Here is a 25693-nt window from a genome sequence, read left to right as displayed (position 1 = left end):
TCTGAACCATTATTGTTATACTACTATAATATACCACCCAACTAATTAGGTTGCTTCTAAAGATAACATTGTGTATCTAATTGAATTGAGGTTTGCCAAAGTGAAAGATGATGAATACTTTTGCAAACAGCATATTCCATTATTCATTTTCTTGAAAAAAAATTGTGGTGTAAAACACATGCTACTTACCAGTAATGTATTAAAATTATTATTGTTGTAAATTAAAATATCATATATAGAAAAATATGAATGTATTAATTGTTACCCAGTGAAATGCTATGTTATGTAGCAGGGGCGTTGAACACTTTTACAAGGCACTGTATGCATTGCGCATTCTCATTAAAGGTCCCCCTACAGGTCCGATCCTAGACTCACCCTTGTTGCTTGCTCATTCCTCTGTGTAAGTCTGTGTAAGTCTGTTGATTCTGTCCTCCCAGCCAATGTTCTGTCTCTCAGCAGTGAAAACAAAGCGAGAGGGGGTATCCGAGTTCTTTTCATAAGAGTGATAAATATCCCACTCCTGTGTTTGTGGCTGATGGCTCTCAAGGATGAGATTTAATGAACCTCTCATCCAACTCTGATTATTTTCTAATTAAAGGAGTGAGTGATGGGGGCAATGAGTAAATTCATGAATGCATGTTTATAACTGCGGGGGGAGGGGATAAAACAACAAACACGCTCATGACAGATGCAGAGACAGAAATCATACTCAGTCGAGCCTTGTTCCCTGCACTCCCCTGGGAGCGGAGGTCATTTGGCAGAAAGAAATGTTTGGGACACAAACAAATTACAAATCTGAAAATCAAATTTGGTTACTCATGTAAGTGTGGATCAGGTAATATTACAATGTTTTAGATGCATTAATCAAGCTTTAGCTGACTGCTAACAAATTGTACATCTGCAAGCATATTTTTTTATTATGATACCTTGGTAGAGCAGTAGGATTCAGAAATTCTACCAAAGTTTACATACCACTCCACCCCCGTCTCCTAGAAGTTTTGTTTGTATACTACTAATTTGTCTCTTAAATTATTGCAAGAGTTCCATGAGTGTTTAGGCAAGTTAAGGCAACAAAAGCTCAATTAAAGCACTTGGCCTCCAGTGGTTTTATTTGCTGCAGTGATGTACAGGTGTACTCCACAACCCAATCAGTGATGCTGGGAGTATCGAAAAGGTGACACAGGGCTGAAATGTTCAACCAGAAAAGGCATTTACTATTTAAGGTTTGATTAGGGAAAGACCGTAGTTTTCTGTCACATGTTACTAATGTAAACATGTGCTGTCTCGTGATTCAAGTCACTTTTGACTTTTTCAATATTTCAAGTTCCCCTCCAGATGGAGGAGATGCTTTGAATAATAATTTTATTCATACAGCATCCATCCATCTTATCTGATTATATACATATGTTTATCCTTTGCAGGAATAGCTGGAGCCTATCCCAGCATTCATTGGGTGAGAGGCAGTTACGCCCTGGTCACTCTCACAGGCTTAACAAACATAGAAAGACAACCATTCACACTCACAATCACACCTATTGGCAATTTAGAATCATTAATTCACCTAACCTGCATGACTTTGGACTATGGGAGGAAACCCATGAAGGTATGGGGAGAATATGTAAAGTTCACACTGTAAAAACCCCTAAACCCTCCCAACATGCCGGCCCGACATATAATATGTTTTTACCAAAATAATAACACATCTGTTCTTTGTTTCCATTTGGATCTTTCAAACTCTCTCTTGTCCCATTTTAATTTCTCTCTTCAATTATGTCATAATTTAAGTGCTATCGTGCAATGCTTTCCAAAGTGGAACACATATGCATAATCAATTCAAAATGTCCAGTAACACAGCAGTGAGAGACTAACCCTGTCTCCAACTTCCTGCCTGTTGCAGCCTGCAATACCATTAACCAGGCACCAAAGCCACTTTAACGTGATTACCTACCTGAGGTGAATGCTCATGATTCTACAGGACTCTGCTGTTTTACTGAGATCCATCTGTGTGTCACTGTATGTGGGCGACTGCAGAAGAGAGAAAGTGTTTGTTTGCTGTTTGCCTGAGTGCCAATGTGTGTGTTTATGTGTTCAGGGTTGAAAGTGAAGGATTACACTTCAGAAGTTCGGCTGCACAGTGCCCAAACTCCTGAGATCAGATGAAGAGCGGAGGGTCAGTGACAGATAGAGGGAAGAGGAGATGGAGGAAAGGCAAGACAGGGGTAGACAGACTTACGGCGCTGCCAAACGACAAAAGCGGGAGAACAAATTGGCAGACGACTTGCTGTCCTGGAGTGAATTAATGTTCTGTTGCTCCCACTCTCCATCTGCCTCTTCCTCCATCCCCATACACCTTACTTGTCTGCAGTTTAATTTAAATGTTTGTTTTACCGCATCCCTCTTGAAGAATTACAAATGGGGTACTTTGAAAGTATAGTCGGAGGACGGTGAGGTAAAAGAAGCAGGGAGGAGGAAGAGAATGAGGAGGAGGGGAGGTGGTCAGTGTACTTGGAGAAAGAAGTCAAGTTACTTTGGAGAGGGGGGAAGGGGGTGAGACAGACTAACAGGAATGGATTAGGCCATAACTGATTAGATATTCTGTTCACAACAGCAGTAGCAGCAGGAGCAGCAATAGCAATGGGACATCTCGACTCAGCACGCAGAGATGCTGATATTACCTCCAGACTGCCTAAACATCCAGGGCCCTCCAGCCCCATGCAAAAAACACATGCAGATGCACACATACGCAACACTAGAAATTGTCGTATTGGGAGAGAAATTTGTATGCAGAGTTGTAGTTATCAGGATTTTATGTGAGTCACATAAATCTGTTGAAAAGAGGAAGGAAAGTGAAAGAATGAAAGGGTCCCAAAAGGTGAAAGAGAGACCATTTCATGTGGTGGTAGGCTATTCCTGAATGCCCTTGTATGTATTTTGGCTCTGATGTTGTTGTGTCATGTCTCCATGCTGATGCAGCATGTTTAAAGATGGATGTGTGTGTGTGTGTTTGTGTGTGTGTGTGTGTGTGTGTGTGTGTGTGTGTGTGTGTGTGTGTGCGCGTGTGTGTCTATGCTGAGGCAGCGTATCCACAGATGGATGTAGAAATGGTGGCCTCTCTGAGGACAGAGAGACATTTAGAGGAGACGCTTCAAGGGAGGACTCGCTCATGAATAGAGCCAGACAAAGTTGATATCTGCTGGCTGTGTGTTCACTGTTTACTTCATGGCTATGTGCTAATAAAAGCCTCCTTTCATAATGTCCCGTGTAGGCCGAGCTATGCAAGAAATCAGATATGGTATATCCTGTTTAGTTAGGCCCAAAAATATATTCTATAAATGGATCTGCACAGGACTAGATGATAACAGGATAAGTATGCCCACTTACTAACACTAATGTTTTGAGCATCTCTCATGCAGTAACACCACTTTACAAAAACAGCTCACTACTTATGTACAAACATGCACTAATTTAAAGGCACATTCTATCATAATCTAATATCATCATCTAAAGAAAACAAACGTTTTGCCCCAAAATAACCACAGTTATGGAATCTGCTAACAAGTGGTACAAGTATTTTTGCTCAGAAATCTAGAGATATCCTAGAGATATGGGCTAGAAGCTTATTTGGTCAAACTTAAATTTATTTTTTCGCAGTGACAGAGTCACATACATTAGAGTTCTCCAGGGAGCGTGAGGTCTGGTGGGAATTAGTTCTAATGTTAGCAAGCTAGGCTAACTAGCTTCCACTTTCCGATTGGAATTGAAACTTAACAGCACGATGGGTCCTCCCAAATGTTGAATGTTGTAAAAAGACAGATGTCTTAAACAGTTTACAGCCAATGCTATGGTGTGAGAGCTTTTTGAAAACTGGGGGAAAATGTCTTGTATGAACCTTCGTAGGTCATACAATATGCAGTCACAAGTGTACCACGAAAGTTTGAAAACAAGACAGAACTTTAGACGCTGTTTCCACAGCAAAAGTCTTCCAAATTAAACAACCAAACAGGTTGTTTGACTATGCACTCAACAACAACACATAGGAGCATTTTCTAATCTGGTGCCGCTATATTTGTCTGTGTTTTCCAAAATCATAAACTTTAACCTTAACCATAAAAAATAATTATGTTTTAAGATGTGACAATGCTATTCTTAAGTCTTGTTTAGGGAAAGATCATGGTTTGGGTTAAAATGATCACTTTGATAAGTTTAGAGAAACATGTGGTGTGGGTTAAAGTTATTACTTCCTCAAATAAAGTGATCTTCGTTGTCATGGCTACAATAACAACCACGGGGATAAGGTTAGGGGGTGATCGTAGTTACGTTTTTTGTTTTCTTTTAAATGTCCCAACTTGTGGTTGGAAACAGGAAATGAACAGCGGTCTCCTGTCCACTGCTGGGTTATATCCTCCATCCACCCCTCCTCCTTCGAATGAGGAAAACTGTCATTGATTTATAAACATCATCTGAGCTGCTAGATGGCATCTGTTACTCAAACATGACTATATGTCGCTTTTGGGCAACTGACATTACAAACTATTGTGACATTTGTCTTGGGAGGACAGTCTTTTCCAAACTGGAAAAATAGACACAAAAGCTGCAATATCATCATCGCTTATATGATTTTTAGCACAAAAAGCAAGAAGAATTCAAATTATACTTCAACTTTAAATATGTAGATCAACAGTACATAAAAAGTATGTAGAGAAAGAAACATTGTGGTTTATTTGTTAAAATTACTGACTGGAGATGTAAGATCTAATACACAAGCCTATATCAAGCTTTGTGTAAACGGTCCCCAAAGTGGATGATTTCTAAAACACTAGCCTCAAATTGTTGTTTGGAAAGAAAAAACTGAGGTTTTGGATAACAATGAAGTTAAGACTGCTCAGACACAACAACCTAAACCCCTACTGTGGACACACGTTGTTTTCATGTGTAGTCTAAACACAACCACCCTTAGCGACCCCTGCAGACCAAAGGCCAATGACGCACACAGAAGACAGGTAAGCGGCATCTATCAGGTATGAATCATCTCCTCCTGATGGTTGGCCACAGTAACAATAGTCAGAAAAAAAAACAAATGTCTCCCCAAAATATGATGAAAATCGATTAAAAAAACGATAAAAATCACAGTGTGTGAAATGGAAATGAAAGTGTCTGGGATGCTAGGGGAGAAAAAAGAAGAACAGGGAGAAGGAGGGAGGGTTTGGGGTGGGTTGAGTAGAGACAGATTAACAGAGGTAATGAGAGGAGAGGATGAGAGCGAAGAGCATGACAGTAGAATACAGATACAGACCAGATTAACACTGTTGGAGTACGTTTCCCTTTCAAAGGGTTCTTATCCAATATACTGCATCCCTCTGTGCACTTACACACACACTCACACACACCTATACCTGTTTTCCACAGGGCTCTCATCTCAATACATATTGCCTTACCTATTTTCTTGTTATCTGTTCTCTCTGCTTTCCTCTCTCTCGCACTCTCCCTCTCATACACAAGTACATTTTTGTACGTCTTTTTGAGGACTTAGGTCACCATACATTCCCAGTGTTGCCTAGCTCATGTTTGAGTAGCTGTGTCTGCGCAATATGAATGTCCGTGTTGTGTGAGTTGTACTCTTTATAATACAGCCTACAATCACCACAACATGAGGGACTGCTAGTCATATGAACATGTATCAGAAACATATTTCTAAACATGCTGCATTGATTGTCCCAGCTGGTAGGCATGCACATATTGTACATTAAAGTACTTGTACATTGTTGCTTCAGATGGCACATTATTGGGTTTACAAAAGCTGTGGAGGTGCTTTTAATGATTTTCAATTTGGAATTTAATAATTTGAATTCTATGCTTTTTATTTAAGTGCTTTTTGGAATTTTGGATAAATATTAAAAGACATTATCTTTTTTTAATTATATTGTTTATCTCTAATTATGTCTCAGCTGGTAGGTGTGTCAAACTCCTTTTTTTATGAGTCACTACTCAGTCGGGACTAAGTGTAGACCAGACCTTGGAGCAGACCAAAGTCACAATCCAGCCATACTGTCTTTTAAAAAATTAAAATTGGTTTCTATGCTTTTTTCTTTCCTAAATGGCCCAGAGGCCTGAAACAGCATTTGTCTGGTCAGCTATGCTCTGTCCAATTCACCAATTCAGTCTTCATAAGACACCTTTACACCACTGCAGGTGGACAGGGTGTGAAAGTAACACCCCCAGAGTGCCAAATATAAGGTAAGTTTGTCTCTAGTTGATAACAGTCAGATGTAACACTGGCCGGAAAACGGTAGAAATAAAACATTACTATACTTCAACTATAAAGAGTGTTTTGTCTTTGCCAAACACTTTCTCTGACAAAGAGCCATCTAAGGCATCTAAATTTGAGTTGTCTAGTTGTATGACATTTAACCAGATATGTATTATTTTCAAAAACATTGTGTAACATGTAATTACTGAGAGATTGTTAAATAGAGAGTGACATATTTATACTGGTCACTTCCTAACTTAAACACTAAACCGAATACAACAGTCCAAAATAGCAAAATACTTGTATTACAGTACAAACCCAAATTTCCTCTATCAGTGTGCCACTTTCATAAGAATTGGCTGTCACAGACTTCCATTGTACAAGAAAGGTGAGATTTGTATGGTGAACTTCTTTATTTGACGTCATATGATTAGAACTCACTTTTTGTACCAAATGCTCCTTTTAGTTAATTCAGGGAAAAGATAAGTTGTGGTAATTTTATGTAATATAAATGTTAAGCTTTTTACATCATCCCGCTTTCCATTGAATTCAGTAAGACATATGTCTTATGTAACTTTGAATTGCAACATAACAGTTCTCAGGAGATTTTGCGTTATCATGCATCATACACATGATCAGGTAGAGCCAAGGCTCCAACAAACTCTTATAACATTTTAATAATTAACACATGAACTCTAAAGCACAGATGAAACTCTGGGACTGAATCCATGTGAAAACTACCTTCTTCCACTGTGAATTTAATATTACTGACAATGTAAAGACAACACAAGCTAAATTACAACATACTAAACTCAAAGTTAGGTTATTTCAACATTTTCCATGCCACTGTTCTGCTTTTATGCCAGTGTTTCCTCATAGCATTTGTCGTGGGAACCTTCCTCACTTTGTATTTGCATTTCAAAACATTGTGCTATTTTAATCAAGTTCTTGGCAGAAAATGCTATTGATTATGGGCTGGAGGACATGGATGTTGAACACTAGTAAGATTAACAATAAGTACATTGGCTTGTTAGACTGCATGTAAACACAATCTCTGTTTTGGGAAAAATATAATCAACAGATGAAGAAAGATCTTTGTAGATGGGAAAACTACAATTACAACAACTACTCCCTGAAACTAAAATCATTCATATCTATTCCTAATATACACATTACCAATATTAGCATCTTCTAAATTTTAACACTGAACCATTTTGAGATTGTGTCTAAAGATTTTCATCCACCTAATGAACCACCCCAAATATTTTGAGGATCAAATACTCAGCCCTATAAGCTTAAAAGATGGCCTATTAAAGATGCCAGTTTTCAATAAATTATATTGAGAACAGTGGCTTTTAGCTGTTACAATGGGTTTTAAATAGTGACATTTTATGGATGGAAAAAAGTAGTAAAATGTCTATTTGAAGTAGTGGTACTCACTATTTTTTACACTGGGCCACAGTGACAGATCTCAGTGATCAGGCTTGTGTAAAATTTTAGTAAGATAAAATGCCTAATAACGCAATAATAACTAAAAAACACTTTATTTATAAAATTTGGGGTAAATTGCTATTATGTTATATTTGAACTTGCAAACATATCTCTGCTGTTGCTTGAATCTTGTTGCGTTGTACTTGTCTTTAGTCATGTCAGTCCATGTCAGAATTGGTTTGTCTGTTCCCGTGTTTTCTTCTCACAATGTTCATGGTGGAAAATGTGGATCCACACGTGTACGTACTTACAAAACAGGACATTCCCTTCTGCACAAACTTCTTCACAGCTGGGCACTCACTGACAGACACCATGTTCCAAAAGTGGTGTACACCTGCTCCAATTTTAGTTTTGAGGATCTCATTTGACTGCAGCTCAATAATTTGACATTCACTGCAGCACGGTCAGGAGACCAGCTTGTGATGACTGGGGTCAGAGATGATACTCAAACCTTATATGGGTTCTCAGTGAAGTCAAAAAACTCCTTGCAGTCCTTTGAATCTTGATTCAAAGTCTTTCCTCAGAGACTTCCACAGAAGTGTTGTTGAAATTTTGCAGAAGTCTGGGTCTTGTTGAGAAACGTGAACAACACTGCTTAACAACAAATTTTGTTGTGGAAAGCTACGACCACACAAAGCATATTGCCTGCAAGGATAGACTAAGAGAAATTAAATCACTATTTCTGCTGGTATCATTGTTTTGGCATTCTCTATCAATAAGGCCAGCTTCAGTACCCACTGGATTCACCAAGTCCAGCTCTTCTCTCCCCTTTGCTCGAAAGGAATTTGTGGATTTGAGGCAGAAGACTCTAAAACCTCTCCAGCACCCTGCCACGAGATAACCAGCGTACCTCATTGTGCATGACAAAGTCTCTGTATTCTGTCTCGCATTCTTGCAACAGCAGAATTGGCGATGATTCAGGACTCTGGAGAGGATGAAGCTGAGGTTTGCAAGGAGCGCCTCTTGGTGAATAATGCAGTGGAACGTGGCAAAATTGGGGATATCCTCCCTCAGCCTCAACAGCCCTATAACTTCCTTTACTTTCCCATGCATTAGGGTGCATACAGATGCATGTTTTGATCAGCTGAGATTGTTCTCGTCAAAAAAACATGCAATTGACATGTACGCTCCCCTCTTCTGGCCTTGTATTAGCAGTATGCACAAAAGTTCTTCATGAAAAGAGACGTTTTTGAGGAACCGGACCCAGGTGCATAGTTGAGTAACATCACTAATGTCAGTGCTCTCATCCAGTGCCAAGCTGTAACACAGGCTGGCTGCCAGATCTTGGTTCATCTGCTGGTAGAAGTCTTTGCCAATTTCTTCAACCCCTCAAATTATGGTTGTTTATGTGTTTTAGAATGGCCTCTTCAGCATACACAGTTTCTCCAGATGGCAAAAAACAGTCATTCACTATACCTACATCTGTAAATGCTTTCTTATGCTTTGCCAGGATCGATGCATCCATTTCATATGTCGCCTCTGTTAGTCTTTTAGCAGTTGACACCAATCAAGTTTTTGCTGCCATTTAATCAGAGCAGTAGTTGCTCATTTTATAACTCAGGTTCAGGTTTCAGGTTGCTGCCAGGTGAAATTTGTTGTTGATACTGGCTTGCATGGTTTTAAAACAGAGCGTGTCTTCTGGCATAGTAAGCACAGTGGGTTTAAGGCGACTCATCTGTATATTTTTCATAGAACTTTCTGTGCTCATCTTTTTGCTAACCTGTTCTCCCTCGCACTCATTTGTCAGTCCATTCTCTTCCTCTCCATCGTCAAAATTCATCCTCGTTTCACAAAATTACACCTGTGTTGTGGTTTCTTTCTCAGGCCGATTTTGTTTTATCATAAAACAATCCATAATTCGACATGGCCTTCTCATCAGATGGGGGTTTAACCTGCTCACCTCTTGCCACAATTGAGGTGTATACCAACTATGTACTGCCCCAAGATGGGTGTGGAAGTGGTTTCTGCTAATCAAGTTAATTGTGTTACATACTGTAGGTCTACATGTAAAACTGAGGCTCTGCGGGCCCATGGTCCAGGGGCCACGCACTGAGTAGCCAGGGTATAAAAGATGAAAATCTTAAAAATCACAAGAAATGACTTCATTCATTCCATTGTCAGACAATTGCAGCATGTGCATCAGTAGCCAGTCCAGCATACTGTAGTGGAGCCCCTGTGGCTCTTTGGCTCACTCTCACCTGTTTCCCATCATAGCCCAGTGTGAGTTTATTGTCTTAAGTTAGCCTAAATACCCCCAGATTTCCTTTTTTATTTTTTTTTCCAGCTGCTAATAGCATCACACTGCTGAATTCCTGTAACAGAAGCCAAGAGGATAAACAAATTTCCTATGATTTTTTTCTCTCATAAAAAGATGACAGTTATCCAACAAGTCCTCATACCTAATGACATGACCGGTTGTTTGTCAGTGTCTTCCAAAATGGCTGTTCCAAGAATGACTCATGAGAGTTTTCTGATCTGCCACGTCTATTGCTTAAATTTGGTTAAGTTTAGGCAACTAACACTACTTGCTTAAGGTTAGAGAAAGACAACCATCAAAGCTAAAAGAAATCAACTTTGACTGTTCAAAGTAGACAGGATGCAAATTGATGATCTCCAGTGTGAATGTCCTGGTCTTTATATACACAACCAAAACATTTTGCGCAGGTTCAACATTATGCTAGGTCTGCCATTGCTACTGAGAATGGACAGTCATTACTCCCACGGTGTAGTCAGACATGATGTAAAGCAAATTTTTGACTCAGCATGATTGTGTATAAAGTCAATGGGATGCTTGAGTGCATGAGTGTGCATTAAATGTTATCATATTTCAACTTGAGCAAAAAATCTGCACATCTAGACTGCTGAAAAATCACTGATCACGAAAACATGAACAGGTTGTTTAAAGCATTTGTCAACAGTTTTTAGCTGTACTCCTGACAACCATGAATGAATAAATGAAATTATTTCAAATTTGTACTGTGTATTCCCTCCCTTCTTTGTAAGGTTGCTCATCTTCAGTGATTCCAGGATGAGAGGGTCAATCTCTCACTAATATCAGCCAATCCCACAGAGTCTCTGCCTCTGACTGATTTCCTGTTGGCTTCTATCACTTCATCTTCTGTTATGTCACCCATCAAATGGAACTTTCCACTACATTCACCGCTGACAAACACCTTTTTTTGAGATAACACAGAATGGCTGAATGAAGACCATGAACAGAGAGGGAAAAATAAAGACATCTATTCATACAGACCAACTGTTAAGCCTACAAGAACCTGTAGTTAAAGATTAAATGTATGAAATCTGAGAGAGAATGCAAAAGTGAAAAAAGCAAGAGAGAGCTATCCTTATGCCTTTTTATTCTTCCTGCTACAGGCCCTCAATTCTTTAGCCGGACTGCGTTTCAAAAGAATTGAAGGGCAGGTGGTATGACAAATTGTCCAGGAGTGTGAAGCCACGTGTACCACCATCCATTCCTTTACTCCCTTTTTTTTTCTCTCCACATCCTCCTGTCTGTCCTTCCCTATCCCCTTGCCCCTCTCTCCATGCCTAGCTATGTTTTATGAATTCATCTGCAGATAAAGCAGATCTATCATACTGTCATGGAGGCAGGGAAGGGAGGTAGACTGTGGAATGTCCTGGCACTGAGAGCAGGGAAGGGCTCTGAGTACAGAGTTACGCTTCCTCGCACATTCCCTGCTGCGCCTGCTCTCGCACTCTCCGGCTCAGTCTGCATGACTGTTTTCATGATCCATACGATGCCCCAGCAGTCCCCCTTATCCATTCCTGCCTTACCTGTACCTACTCAACCCACCCAAGACACCCCAACTCCAACCAAGCAGCCCAGAGTTGTAATAACACAGTGCCTGGCTTAACAAGAAATCCCCCCAGTTATAAACCGGGGTAAGCTACAGCCTGGCCTGGCTTGACTGACTTCCAGCTCTGGTCTCCAGTTACACTGAGTAACACCCTGCTTGCCAATCAGATAGGAGACAAATTACAGGACATGTGCACAACACGGTAGACAGAACTCTGGGATCCAGAATCATTGTGCCCACTTGAGCCAAAATGCCCAGATTGACTAAACTGATATCTCTGTATCCAACACATTTCACATTGTGAGGTTTGTGTGACACACGCAGGCATGTGTTGAGGTACGTGAACTCATATCCTGCATATGTACATTTAATATGTACATATTTATGTGTCATATACTTTGTTACAGAAGCCCAGTGTTTGTGCTTGGCTCTCAGCCATGCTGCCACAGCTGACCCTTTGTGTGTGACCAGATGCATACCCGCAGTTAATGACTGTTCACAACTGTCAGCTGAGTACCATATATTTATAACTGATGAGATAATGTGTTGTATCTTATTTAAATCTATTTTCATTATTGTCAAAACTTCTCTTTTCTTGATAGCTTAGTTTTAGTTGAAGCTAAAAAATACATTAGACAAAACAACAAACAACAGGTTTTAACTTCTTTTACCAACAATAGCATGATTAATGGTTTTAAGGTTAAGTTTAGGCAACTCAACTTAACTGGTCAAGGTTGGTTGTACTTTGTTATATACTGAAAAAATCAATGCTGACTTGAAGCAGGAGGCGGGCTGTGTTTACTGTTTAGCCACTTAGTGATTGAAATATCTCAACAACTATTGGTTGAATTGATGTGAAATTTTGTGAAGACATTCATGGTCCCCAGAGAATGAATCCTACTGACTTGGTGATCCCCTTCATCTAGTGCCACCATGAAGTTGACATTTATGGTTTTAAGTGAAATGTCTCAGCAACTATTGAATTGATTGCCTTGAAACTGACAACGCTTAACAACAAAAAATTAACAACAAAATTTTGATTTGCTCAATATGTTTAGGGTTAGGTTTATGACCAAATACCTGCAAAAATAAAATTAAGAGAATATATGAACTTAATTTTTGGGGAGACAGGGTTGGTTGACATACTGTGACAAAAATGACATAATGACATAAAAATCAGACTCACTAAGAAGCTTTTAAACTCAAGTACTTTGGTCACAGTCTACTGACAATATAGACATTTTAATCAGCTGTGCTTTCAAGCATCAGGCAAACATTTTTTGTCACAATGGACATTCAGCATTCTGTGATGAAACCCTTCATATATATTTTCAACACAACTTCTCAAACCAGTCCATTCTATATTCCCCTCTTTCCATCTTCTCTCATTTTTTTATTTTCCCTCCCTCCATCTCAGAGAGAGAGAGAGAGAGAGAGAGAGAGAGAGAGAGAGAGAGTACAAGAGAGAGTGCGAGAGAGAGAGAGAGAGAGAGAGAGAGAGAGAGAGAGAGAGAGAGAGAGAGAGAGAGAGAGAGAGAGAAGCTGCATAGTGGGAGTGTGTTGTCTCAGTGCCAGGGCAAAAATAGATAGTAAATTACAGAGCCTTCTGAGAACACCCCACTGTGCTGCATGACCTCAAAATAACACACACAGACATACACTTGCAGACTCACATACAAACATGAAACACACAGTGTGCTGTCCTACTTCTGTTTCCCATTCAGCCTGTTGATGTGACGATCACACAGAAACTTTTGCAATGTGCCAACAGACGGTCCTGCCTTAAAGTTTTGTACCAGAGAAGGAAACTCTGAGACAGATTCCCATAATGCGATTGTGGCCTCATCTCAGCTTACCAAGGCACACAAACATATTTATACAGATACAGTACCAGTCAGACATTTGGACACATTCTCATTCAAGTGAATGGGAAAATGTGTCCACAGGTTTGACTGGCATTGTATGTATTTATCCCCTTGCCATGGCTTAACCTCGTGGTACTCTTAAGACACAATATCTCACTCTGCAGCAAAATTGCTGTTTCCTTCCTTGTTTCCTTACTACAAACTATACTCAATCTTCCTGAATGAAAAGCCTTTCCTGAACTTTTCTGTATCAAAGCCTGAATCACCAGCTACACATTCTTCCTAAATTCTAGCATCCCTAAAACCCCAAAGTAAACACTTAAAACTTCCTGAGACAGTGCTTGTCAACCTCGCAAGCCAGACAAAAAAGCAAACAGGGCTGTGTGGTGAATGAACATCACAGGTGTTTGTCATACTCACCTTGAGTGAGTCAAAACAGGCAATGACTCTGCCATTTTCCACTTGACAGCTCTTGGCAGGGTGGGCAAACTTGCACTCACTGTCCGGTCGTGAACATGTTCCTCTCTGGAATTCCCGACAAACCTCCAACGTCAGCCACTTCGTGTCCCGGATCGGTGTCACATTCACCGCCATTTTGAGCCAGGCAGGAGGGGTTGATTGAAAGTAATAGGTATCCAGCAAATGCAATTATGTGTGCGTCTGCACGTTTCTAATGACACTGGGACAAATGGTGAGAATGAATAAGTAAATGACATGGGAAAAAGCCAGTCTTAAGAGGTTATCTCCAGAGGGTCTGACTCTGAGGTGAAGCCTGTGAGGCCTGGGACTCGCCTACCACCTGCGGCCCATCATAAGAGTCTGTTTGTGGCTGTAATAGGAATCCTTCACCGCCTGTCACCCAGGGCCTGAGCTGGTGATGGCCACAGAGGTTTGCTTTGTAATCTCTCTCTCTCGTCCTCTCTCTCAAACACACACACACACGCACACACACAAGTTCTCTCAATCGCCTCGCTCCTTGGCTGAACTGTCAGATGAGACGAATGGCAAAACACATTATCGATCGAGTTGGCCCATGATGAAAAGATGCAGGGCTGGAGGAAAGGAGGAAGGAGGAGAAAGAGGAAGAGAAGGAGGAGGAGGAGGAGGAGGAGGAGGAGTAGGCTTTGGTGGAGGGGACACCAAAGAGACAATCTCCTTCCGCTCACAGGAGCTGATAAAAGCTGTCTGTCTTCAGCATCAGGCTCTGTCTGCAGAGGAGGGAGTGGTTGACTTCCACAGAGGAGGGTTGAGTGGCATAGATGGAGAGAGTTCTGGCTGGCAAACAGAGCAGGAGATGGAGGGAGGGAGGTGTCAGTGGTGTGGGGACTGGCTCAGTGGACGGGGTTGGCAGTCCTAGCAGTCCTGCGGCTCCTGGTGTGGCTGGCAACTCCGGCAGACATGTACAGGCACAGAGGCAGAGGCGGCTTCAGTGGAGCCAAACAGCCACAGGGGTCAGCGAAAGAAGGCACTTCTCTCTGTGGAGAGGGAGGGAATAGTGTCAGTGGAGCATGGCTTCACGCACACACACGTGCGCGCGCACAGAGGCTAATACATTCACACACACATTCAGATTCATACACACAGCTTCATTGGAACATGTTTCCCATTCATTCTCCTGCAGATCCTCTCTCACAGTAGCCCTCACAGACACTGCCAGGCTCTCAACTGGAAAATCAAATCAAACACCATATCGCTAACAGTAAAGCTCACGCATTCAGGCACAGACAATTTATTTATAAGGAAGACAGTGAAGAAGAGAGAGATCAAGAGGAAGAAGAAAGAGAGAGAGAGAGAGAGAAACAGTGACTTGTAGGAATGGATAATATTAGAAATCTTAGACTGTTTTATGACAATCTCATTTTGATTTTTATAGTAATAATTACTTTGAAATGCTTATTATGATTGGCACAGGTCAGTCTTTAACAACTTTGATACCAGATAAATTTAAATTAAAAGAAAATAACAAAACAATAGGAACTTCAAACTAGGAACTTCTACACTTTCTCAATCTCTATAACACATGTAAAAACTGAATCATTACTTCAGAGAACTACTTCAAATGACCCTTTCCTACTTAAGAAAGAAGAAACCTGTGCTGTAAGTTATTGGCACAAACACGTGCTATTTAAGTGCAGAAACACTGCAACTTTGCACCCACATTGCAAAAACAAAATAACAACATAGGTATCAATAACAACAGAGCAAGTGTTCAAGTATCCAAGTATGCACTGTCACTGAGTAGTCAGTGACTTATAAACCTGCCCATCCCTGGTGAGACTGGAAACACCCAATCAGCTGGCTGAATGGTTCCAGCATCACAGTTGGCAGATGGCCAAGTGAGATGAGAGATAGGACTACGTGAGGTTGCTCATCACAGAGAGAGAGGAAGGAATCAAGTGATGACATATTGTTTTACTTGTGCATTTTTATTTTGTTAAACATATTCTCACACGCTCGTTAAATCATCCACTTTCTGACCTCTGTGCTCACATTCAGATGTTGAAAGCACCGACTGCCCCCCAAAACTCCCACAGCTGCTACGCTTACACTAAGTGCCCTCATCCCACATATGGTTACATCACTTCTAGGCCCCCCACACTCTAGCAGATATAATGTGTTTGTGAATATGATATCAGGAAAGGATGACATGATCTTTATATAAAGCAGCCATTGAGACAGAAGTTTGTGGGCAACTTTAAAAGGACTTTATTTAGGGAAACGCCTGGTTACTGAAGTAGACCTGTTATTCATTGTCATGTTCCTACATACCGTATGCAAGCTAGGAGCCTACTAGTTGTCATTATTTTGGTTTGATTCAGAAACAGAAAGCAGGCTGGTCTTTGTCTGTTGGGCTGATGTGGCCTGTTGAGTTTATTTGTGCTGGTGGGAAACACTAACATCCCAAACATAAAGACCAGCTGCCAAACACTGGCTATTGTATTAGAAAACGAAGCCATGAGGACAAACAGCAACACTGATGAATGATGTGGAAAAAGTTGTAAGTGGTAGTATCTTGCATTAAAGGATTGCTTTTTTGCAGCCTTGGATGTCAGCGTTTCCCACCAGCAAGTGAACACACCAAAGTGACACTTTTCTTTCACTTAAATGCATCAATTGGTCAAAAGACAATAGAATGAGCTTTGTCAATAGACCTCAAGTCCTTAACTTGACTGAAAAACTTCAGTTCTCAGTCTACTATAATAAACCTAGTATGCCGATCTCTTTTGCTACCTACATGTAGTGGATGCACAAAAAAGCAGGCATTTCTCTCTGGGAACTGTCACAACGCATTCAGGGAAATCACAAACTGAAAAAGAAGATGAGTCAGGTTGAAAGAGGGTGATTTACAATTATTTATCACAAAATAAGTCCTGGAACACCCTGAACTTCACAAACTGATGATATTTAACAGTGATAGCATAGCATCTAAGGATTGATTTTTTTTTTTCTTCAGATCTGCAACCACTAATACTGCAAAAACAATAATAAAAAAACCAACAAAAAAAAACAGGTGGTTTGAAGTAAAATGAGCGTGAAATAAATAGCAAAGGGAGAGTGGAAGGAAGAGAAAAAGTAAAAATACTCCCTTGGTCAAACATTGATTGCTTATGTGTCATGCCCTCTTTGACTATTTAGGCCAGTCACATCTGTGGTGAACTACTTTTTCAGCCCGAAGTTGATATTTTGGGCAGTGCATGTGTGTGTGCAAGAGGCCAGGGCAGCCCACTGTATCTGGCAGGAGGAATGTGGTAAGGAAAGAGAATACGGAGAGGGCTACCATTACCAGTGCATTAAATATGGAGTGGCAAAATTAGTCTTCTGCATCGCCTATTCTTACTTACTTCCTGACCTCTCCTATAACTTTCCCTCTTTCTTTCTAACGCACAGATGTCAGGATAGTAGGTGGCATTTCTTGTCTGCAAATAAAAGGACCTACATATATAATGCAATGAATTCAATTTTAAGGTTTTTTACTTGAAAGACTAATTCAACACTTTGGGAAATATAGCTTTTTTGTCTTTCTTGCTGAGTATTAGATGATAAGATTGATACCATTCTCATGTATGTCCATTAAATATGAAACTACAACCAGTAGCCAGTTTGGCTGGAATCTCGAATCAGATTCTGCCCAAAGATAACAAAATCCACCTACCAGCACCTCTAAAGCTTAAAATGAACACGTTCCACCTTGTTTGTTTATTCAAACTACACATTGTAGTTTTATGTGGGTCAGAGACAAGCTAGTTTTCCCCTACTTCTAGTTTTTATGCAAAGCAAACTGTTATGCGGCTAAAGCTTTGCATTTTTCGTGTCATCACCAGTTAAACAAATGAGATATGACGTTTTGTTTTGTTTTTTTAATTTTGTTGTTTCAGTATTATTTACTATAAGAAACATTTATGAAAGTGACATCAATCTTCTCTCGTGGCAAGAATACAAGTAAGCATTTTTCCCTAAATGTTGAGCTGTTCCTTTAAATGCACTTATGTACTTATTATATTTAGATACAGTGTTTCCCACACGTTGAGAATTTACCTGTGGTGGTGGTGCATGGCGTGTGAAGGCACAGTGTGTGACGAGTGGGTTCAGTAGCATAATAAACTAGTCAAACAAAGTTTTATGAATAACCTTATTTATTGCTATCTGAAATTATCTAATTAGGACTGGGAATCTTTGGGAATCTCACATTTCAATTCTGATTCACAATAGATTCTCAATTGAATGAATAGAAAAGGAGGCACTATTTTCAGTCTGTTGCTCCAGTATACTGTACTTAGTTTACTGAAATACAATATGAAACATAACTAGCAATTAAGATAAATGGTCCGCAGCCTTTTTATCTTAAAAAGTTTACTTAATTAACTTAATTAATTAATTAATTAATTAATCATTTTGAAAGTCTCCTGCCTGTATGAGAATAACAAAATGAGGGGGAGGCGGAGTCAGGCACAGACTTTATTATGATGTTTAGACATGAAAAATATTGAATTATGTTACTATTTTAACTCATTATACCCCAAAATAACTTACAAAAGGTCCTCCAAGCACTTAAAAAATATGCAACTGTATAATTCTACTTCTACTTCCAAGGAAAACATTGTACCACTACATTTACCTGAGAGATAAATGTTACTGGTTACATTGCAGATTCAGATTTTACTCATAAAATATAAAAAATAAAATGATAAAATGATGATTAATATTATTCATTAAATTATCCAGCATTATATAAGAATTAAAAGCTCCACCTTGAACACAAGTTAAGTACATGTAAGTACACTGTGCTAATAATACCTGTTTCACTCTTCACTTTTAAGTAAAAATTTAAATACTGACTTTTACTGTGCTGTATTAATAGTTTTACTTCAGAATAAAAGTTTTGAGTACTTCTTCTACCACTGCCAATACTAACATTCTCAGTTAGAGAGAGGGTGAAAATAAAGCAAGAGAGAGTTTGCCTGGGACCTCAAATCACTAAATCCACCCCTGGGCGGAGTGCTCCGCTGTGTTATTAATGTTATGTCTCCAGCAGTGAAGAGCAGCTTCTGCTGCACCGTTAGCTCTGAGGAAAGCCATCACTGTTTTGCTGCTTGCTGCAGGGTTCTTGAGGTGAAACAGACTGGGCACTGAGTTATTTTCTTCACCTTAGAGTTGGTTTAATTTGTTTAATGCTGCAGTGTGTGTTTGTCAGCCAGTCTTGTTTGATACTGCTGAAGTTTGCTGCTCCACTCCGCTAACTTTAGTGTCTGAGTGACAGTGTAAAAAGTTCATAATATACTTAATATTTGTCTTGCAAAGTTATTTAGTGATTCAATCAAAACATGTTTACTACCGCTTCCTGTTTTTGAAGATGAACTACAAGATACATGGATGTATTGACAAGATAACTCGTGTGTAACTAGCTTGTGACTGCTATAGACTGTCCGGGTGGTATACTGCCCTCGCAGTTGAGTTTACATTATTAACTAACATTTTGTAAATCAATTTCTAATATTTGTGAATCGATTCAGAATTGTAGGAGATGGAATCAAGATGCTTATGTGGGCTGGTCTGTGTGCATTATGAAATTGCGCGTTTTGGATTTTATCTACTTGACTTAATCTACCTGAGCTAGATATCATGAATACCTTTTAGAAATGGAACCAACTCTATTGTTATCATTCACTACACAAACACTGATTCTCAACAAGAAAAACATTCAAACACACACAATTGCACACCTTAAGTATCAATTTTTAGCCAGAAACACAGCTCACCAATGTTGTGTGTAATTGCTGTGTCAGAGGCTATGGATTTAAGCAGAAAGGGAATGTGGGTTTAGAGAGAAAATATCCAGTAGCATTGAACTCTGGCATGCACCGAGATAAAAGAGAATGCGATCCACTTACAATGACTGCATGAATGGAAAGGAAGCAAATAGCTGGAGAATGCACAAAAATTAGATTAGACAAACCCACCCAAGAGTCCAAAAAGCAATGTCATGCTAGTTTTCCAAAATGAGTTATGTTTTCTCTGGACTTTCATACAGCACTGGTATTATACCCCAGTGGAAACAGCTACGGCATAATGAACTGCCATGAGCTTTAACATCAAATAAAGCAAATTTAATAAATGGGGCTCCACCTACATGTATTATTAGCCTCTATGTCACACCGACATGCAAAGAGCTCTCTCATGCCAAAAGCTTGAACTAAATGCCTATCAAACAAACACAACACATCTGAAAACTGAGAGTGAATGAGGCTCATTAGACAAGGCTCATATCAAAACAGGGGATTAAAACTGAAAGGGTAAAAAAAAAAAAAATAATGTGAGAAATGACTCTGGTGTTGAGGAAATATATAAATAAAGGAGTCATCAATAAGCATCTTAGCATGTGTGAATAATGCATGTGGCCATTTCCCGTAGCCAGAGGCAGGAGATATTATTACACTATCAGATCAACTAGCCAAGGTAATAAGTTGGAGAGGAGAGGGAGGTAGAAAAAGCTGAGGATATTACGCAACCCCCAGCCCCTTAACGCCCCGAATCCCTGAACACACACATACACGCACAAACATACACACTTCATTAAAAGCATAAAATCTTGGCTAAACATTTTGCCTCACTCGTGACCAACCTCAGCTGTCGACATGCACAAAGCAGAGTGCAATGCTGCGAATGTCACCGGGGTTCATGCATCTCCTCGTTTAAAGAAAGCCACCTGATCCTGTGTTAATCTGTCTGCTAAAATGGTGCCGCTTGTTTGGCGAACTCTGGATTATTTTTATGGCTATGACAACTCCCCCGAAAAAAACACACCAATTTAGCCTCCAGTGACACCACTGCTGCTGAGTTACTGACTGTTATGTTTAGAGAATATAGATTAGAATATTCACAAATCGTGGTCTTCATGATGAAAAGTGGATCCTATTCATCAATGATAATCTACGAGAGATAATAATTGTGCGTGAGTTTGTGTACAATGTCAAGCCAGCACCACATTTTTTGCTTTAAGTAGCTGTGTATCCTTTAGTGCAAGCCACATGGAATTGCACTTTATTTCATCAAACTGCCTCTGTTAACACAAGCCACATTCAGCCCTGCATCTGAGAGCAGCACAGACGGAGAAAGAGAAGGAATGAGGAAGTCAACAGGAGCCAGAGATGGGAGCCATTTATTCACCTCGAATGACTTCCAGAAGAAGAAATAAAGGAGAAAAAGTGGAAGGAAAGAAGAAAAAAAAACCAGGTTGCTACATGTTTGGTTTCCTATTGCTGACCTTTAAAAACAACAAACAGACAGAGACAAAAAGAGCAATGGTCAAACTTGCTTGAAAGAGAGAGGAAACAATTTGCCTTGAAACTAAATTGCCCAAGAGACAGAGTGTAAACTCTGGTCTATAATAAAAAAAAAATTAAAAAAAAGAAAACTTGTTGCTGTCTGCCAATCAGACAGTCCTGTTTGTTTAGGCGGTGAGTTGACAGTTCAGACATTCCTTAACTGTTACAAATTTCAGTGAAGGACTCAGAATCTCGTTTTTATGCTCTCTTCTAGTATGTTTGGAAATATAGTTGATTAGAAGCACAGGGATTATTGTAATTCAGTTAAAATGTAATTAGCAAGTTTATACAACAGATTAGAAGTCAGCGGTTTATCTGGTGCACCCTCGGAAAAGCAAAGGAAAAAAAGGGAAGGAAAGACGGAGGGAGGGAGGAGAAATTCAGTAATGCGAGAGGTTAAAGGGCGCTGACTGCAGCAGCAAAAAGCAGATGCTGGACGTTTCGTATTACACCGCATCACCGGCTGACCAGGACATCATCTATATACGACCTGAGCTGCCCTTTATACTGACAGGAGCATCGGGAAGAAGGGAGGGGTAGAGACTGTGAGAGACAAATTGAGTAAAGGAGACAAGAGGTGGTGACAGGGGAAGGGAAGAGGCTAAAGGAAGAGTGATTGGAGGCAAACAGGAGCAATTAGTACAAGTTGGAGGGAGACAGAGGTAGGTGTCTGGTAGTGAGAGGGGGAAACAAGGTGAATCCTGGCAGGTATAAAAGAGGATATAAGATGAAATAAGAGGGAAAAAAGTTGAATTTTCTTATCTTTCTTCATTTATCTTTCTCTGATCCCCACCTGTTCTCTGTTTCTATTTCTCTTCATGCATATTTCTCACTCTGTTTTCCACTTTTTCTCTCCCCAAATCTTTCTCCTTCTCGGAAATCTACGCGCCTTCTGGTAAGCTGCACTCGTATGAGTATCATGTGACATAAACAACTTTGTGAACGTGGCTTGTCTTTTAATAGTAGCTGGCCTCATTTTATTCGCCCACTGTCTCTGCCCCCTCTATCGCTCCTCGCTGTCTCTCTTCTCGTTCCTTGTTCACACAACACCTTATGCTGCAGTACCACAGAAATGTGCTGCAAGGTCATCATCACCACGGCAACTAGAGAAACCATGTTTAAAGCAAGGACAAAGTGGTTAATGGTGTCAGGTCCTGCCTGAAATCAGGCGGTTCAGAGGAAATCATCAAGTTTTCAAATGCCGCAATGAAATCTGAGCAGCATTGCTCAGTAGACAGTTTATTACCCAGTGCTGAGGCTAGAGCAGGAAGTTCTGGCTTTTCAATAACAAGAGACAATAGTTTTCACCAAATAGTTTTACTTAAATATTTATAACTCTACATATCTGGTGAGCTTCCTGTAAACAAATATGAAATATTTCGTAAACTTACTTTCTACTGTTTCTAAGAATGTTTTTATATTCTATAAAACTATTCTACTATAGTTTCACATTAAAAATCAGTACAAGAGTGTCATAGCCTGATTTCAGTCCTGAGCAGTGTTAATGTCATCTATGAAAATTATGACAAACAAATATTTGCTGACGACCTTTTTTTCCCCTGTATGCTAAAACTAAATAAAAAGTAACATTTGAAAACAAAAACAAAGATGAAGCGCATTAAAATTTTTGTACACAACAAAACAGAAATGTAAAAGACAGATTATTGCTGCTTGACCTGTTGCACAATAAGCAGCATCTTGCATTTCAGTGATGCTTTGTCTCTGCCAGTTATGTTACCTAACTTCACCGGTTTATAACAGATTTATGAAACTACAATCCTTCTGGAAATTAGGTAAGAAGACAGCAACAAAATAGATGGGACAAACTACAAAAACAGACAGTCCAGCGTGCCAACCATGATAAAAAGGTAAGCTAACGTTAATGTAACATTCTCAAGGGCTGTGGATGTGACTTTAATGTTATTGTCAGTCCCTATCTTTCCTCTCTATAGACTAGCAGCAGGAATTACTGCATGATTAATGTAGATGAAAATAAAATACTGGACCAAGGCTAGCTAGAAGAGACAGCAGGTCTTTCATTCTCTATAAATATATTTTTATAACACTTATTTGAAAAAACAGTGTTAACATACTCATCACTTAGCACTGTTCTGTTGGTGCACGCTGCAGAAATACTTGCTAGCATTATAATAATATTGTGAGATAGCGTTTTTTTCTTTTAGCCATGCTCACAGCATGGCTCTATACAACCCAGTCAACAGAATAAAACGTTGGCATTGTATGCTTCTGCAAACCACGGATACGTAGAATCTCTATATTTCAATGTTTCATTGTTGATCGCATTTTAAACTTTTCGTGTGTCATTTAACGCTGCATTAAATGGCTGTTTTTAGTTGAATAATTATGTTTTATGTTGTGAGAACACTGTGGTTAAGGTCTGGTTAGGTTTAGGCCCAAAAACCACTTGGTTAGGGTTAGGAAAAGATCATCATTTGGGTTATAATACCCAGTTTTGTCGCCAGAAAAACAGCTGCAAATGTCGCAACAACTCGCTAAAAATACCCAGTTTTGTCGGTTAAAGGGGGAAGTGAGCAGTGGTCTTGAACAATGGTCTCTGCTACTTGATACTTTGGCAACTGTCTAGCCCAATCTGTCTCCTCCTAACATGGAAGTGCAGTCATATAGATGTCATCTGAACTATGTCACTTTCCCTATGATATGTATTGTAGAAATGTTGATATGCTACATATTGAATGTATTGAAATGTAGAGATTCAACATATCCGTGGTTTACAGAAACGTACAATGCCAACATTTTATTCTGGCGACTGGGCTGCTCTATGAATAGCAATGTCTGTCTGTTGGTTGGTTGGTCACTCCAACACTTTGCTCTAGACTGAAATATTTCAACAACTGGTGGTGGCATTGACATGAAAATTCGTACAGACATTCATGTTTCCCTTAGCATAAATTGTGCTAACTTTGGTGATCCGCTGACTTTTCATTCAGCACCATCATCAGATCAAAATTTTAATTTGTCAAAACTTTGGTTTATGACCAACCACGTGCCTCAGCTGTACTTTTGTGAAGAGCTAATAGGCAAATGTTAGCAAGCCAATATGGTGAACTAAGATGGTAAACCTCAAACCTGCTAAACATCAGCATGTTAACATTGCTATTGTAAGCCTGTTAGTATGCTGATGTAGCATTTACCTCAAAGCTGTTGTTCCTAAGTACAGCCTCACAGAGCTGCTAGCATGACTGTAGACTCTTGCTTCTTTAAATACAGGTAATATTTAAGAGTGACATAACATCTTAATTAATTATGCAGAAATGGCTCATTAAGAAAATATGTCAACAAGTCACATGACAGTAATGTGTATAATGAGTGCTAATGGGATAACTTTCCATTTTACTTTAGCTAATATTGTACAAGTGAACAGCAAATTGCTTTTGGAGTCCGTAAATATCTAAGGTAAGGTGACCAGATTTCTGAAATGAAAACGGGGGCCATTTTCAGTCTGGCGGTCAATATATGATCAAAATATCCAATGTTATTATCTATGAAATAAAAAAGGGGGACAATTTGGGTTTCAAGTATTTTGACCATGGTAACTGTTGTACTGTAATAAACTATGCTACTTTGTAAACCATGTCAGACAATCATAGTTTACAGTACCATGGTGAGTGAAGCTATAGTAAACACTGGAACACACAATAAAGAGAATGGTCAAACTACATTGGTTCAATACAGTGTATTTAATTATCTATACGTACAAGACAGAGAAGACAGACAAGCACTATCAGACTGACACAATAACAGACACACTGCAACAGAGAGACAAAACTATCAGACACACTAACAGTGATCCCCAGTAGTCTGGGCAGAATAAGAGCAGATGAGAACATGGGTAAAATTGAAAAAACAGAGGCAACAGTATATGTGAAATACTTAACAACATAATAAAGAAATATGATGATGAGATTGGTAAGTACACAATATACTTATACCAAACTAATCTGTATATTTCTCAGAAGAATTTTCTTCAGGATTGCTCTGTCTTCGGCCAGCTTCTCCATTAACTCCTGGCTGGGGAGGTTGACGTTTGTCTTCACAATAAGCATGGCCTTGATGGGAGGAACAGCAAAGCTATTTCTTGCTGCTGTCCATATATCATTCATTTGGGAGAGCACTATCTCAACTGGTGCATTACTTCCAAGTAAGCACATGACAATAAACATTAATCTAGCCAGGTTAGTGTGTGGGATGTCATTCACTTTGAAGTGGGTAACCACCATGCTCCATCTCTGACTAAGTGGTGTCTCAGATGTTTTCCATTCTTCAAGAGATCCCCCCCTTTAGGAAATCTTGCTGGCCAGTAACCTCGTCAAACAACGCATCCTCGTTGATGGTCACACTGGGGCATTTTTCTTGCAGTGTGGCTGCTGCCTTCTGGATCTCTTCGTGCTGCGGTTCCCTTTTTAAAAG

At 39.6% G+C, this 25693-nt stretch overlaps 1 protein-coding gene across 8 annotated transcripts in view; it reads right to left on the bottom strand.

Annotated features, from left to right (window-relative positions):
* The window catches only part of LOC137186198 (muscleblind-like protein 1), a 74201-nt gene that overhangs the window by 34747 nt on the left and 13761 nt on the right, over positions 1-25693 (bottom strand). For 7 of the 8 annotated variants that reach the window (XM_067594924.1, XM_067594923.1, XM_067594925.1 and 4 more), the window contains exon 2: positions 13842-14896. The exons of the other annotated variant lie outside the window; for it this stretch is intronic. In XM_067594924.1, coding sequence (XP_067451025.1) covers positions 13842-14015 — 174 coding nt within the window. In that variant the 5' untranslated portion in view covers positions 14016-14896. The remainder of the gene's footprint in view (positions 1-13841; positions 14897-25693) is intronic. 8 annotated transcript variants of the gene reach the window in all.

The sequence above is a fragment of the Thunnus thynnus genome, chromosome 7 (genome assembly GCF_963924715.1).
Source record: "Thunnus thynnus chromosome 7, fThuThy2.1, whole genome shotgun sequence".
Lineage (NCBI taxonomy): Eukaryota > Metazoa > Chordata > Actinopteri > Scombriformes > Scombridae > Thunnus > Thunnus thynnus.
The sequence above is the reverse complement of the archived record's forward strand: the minus strand, read 5'-3'. Positions and strand labels throughout refer to the sequence as shown.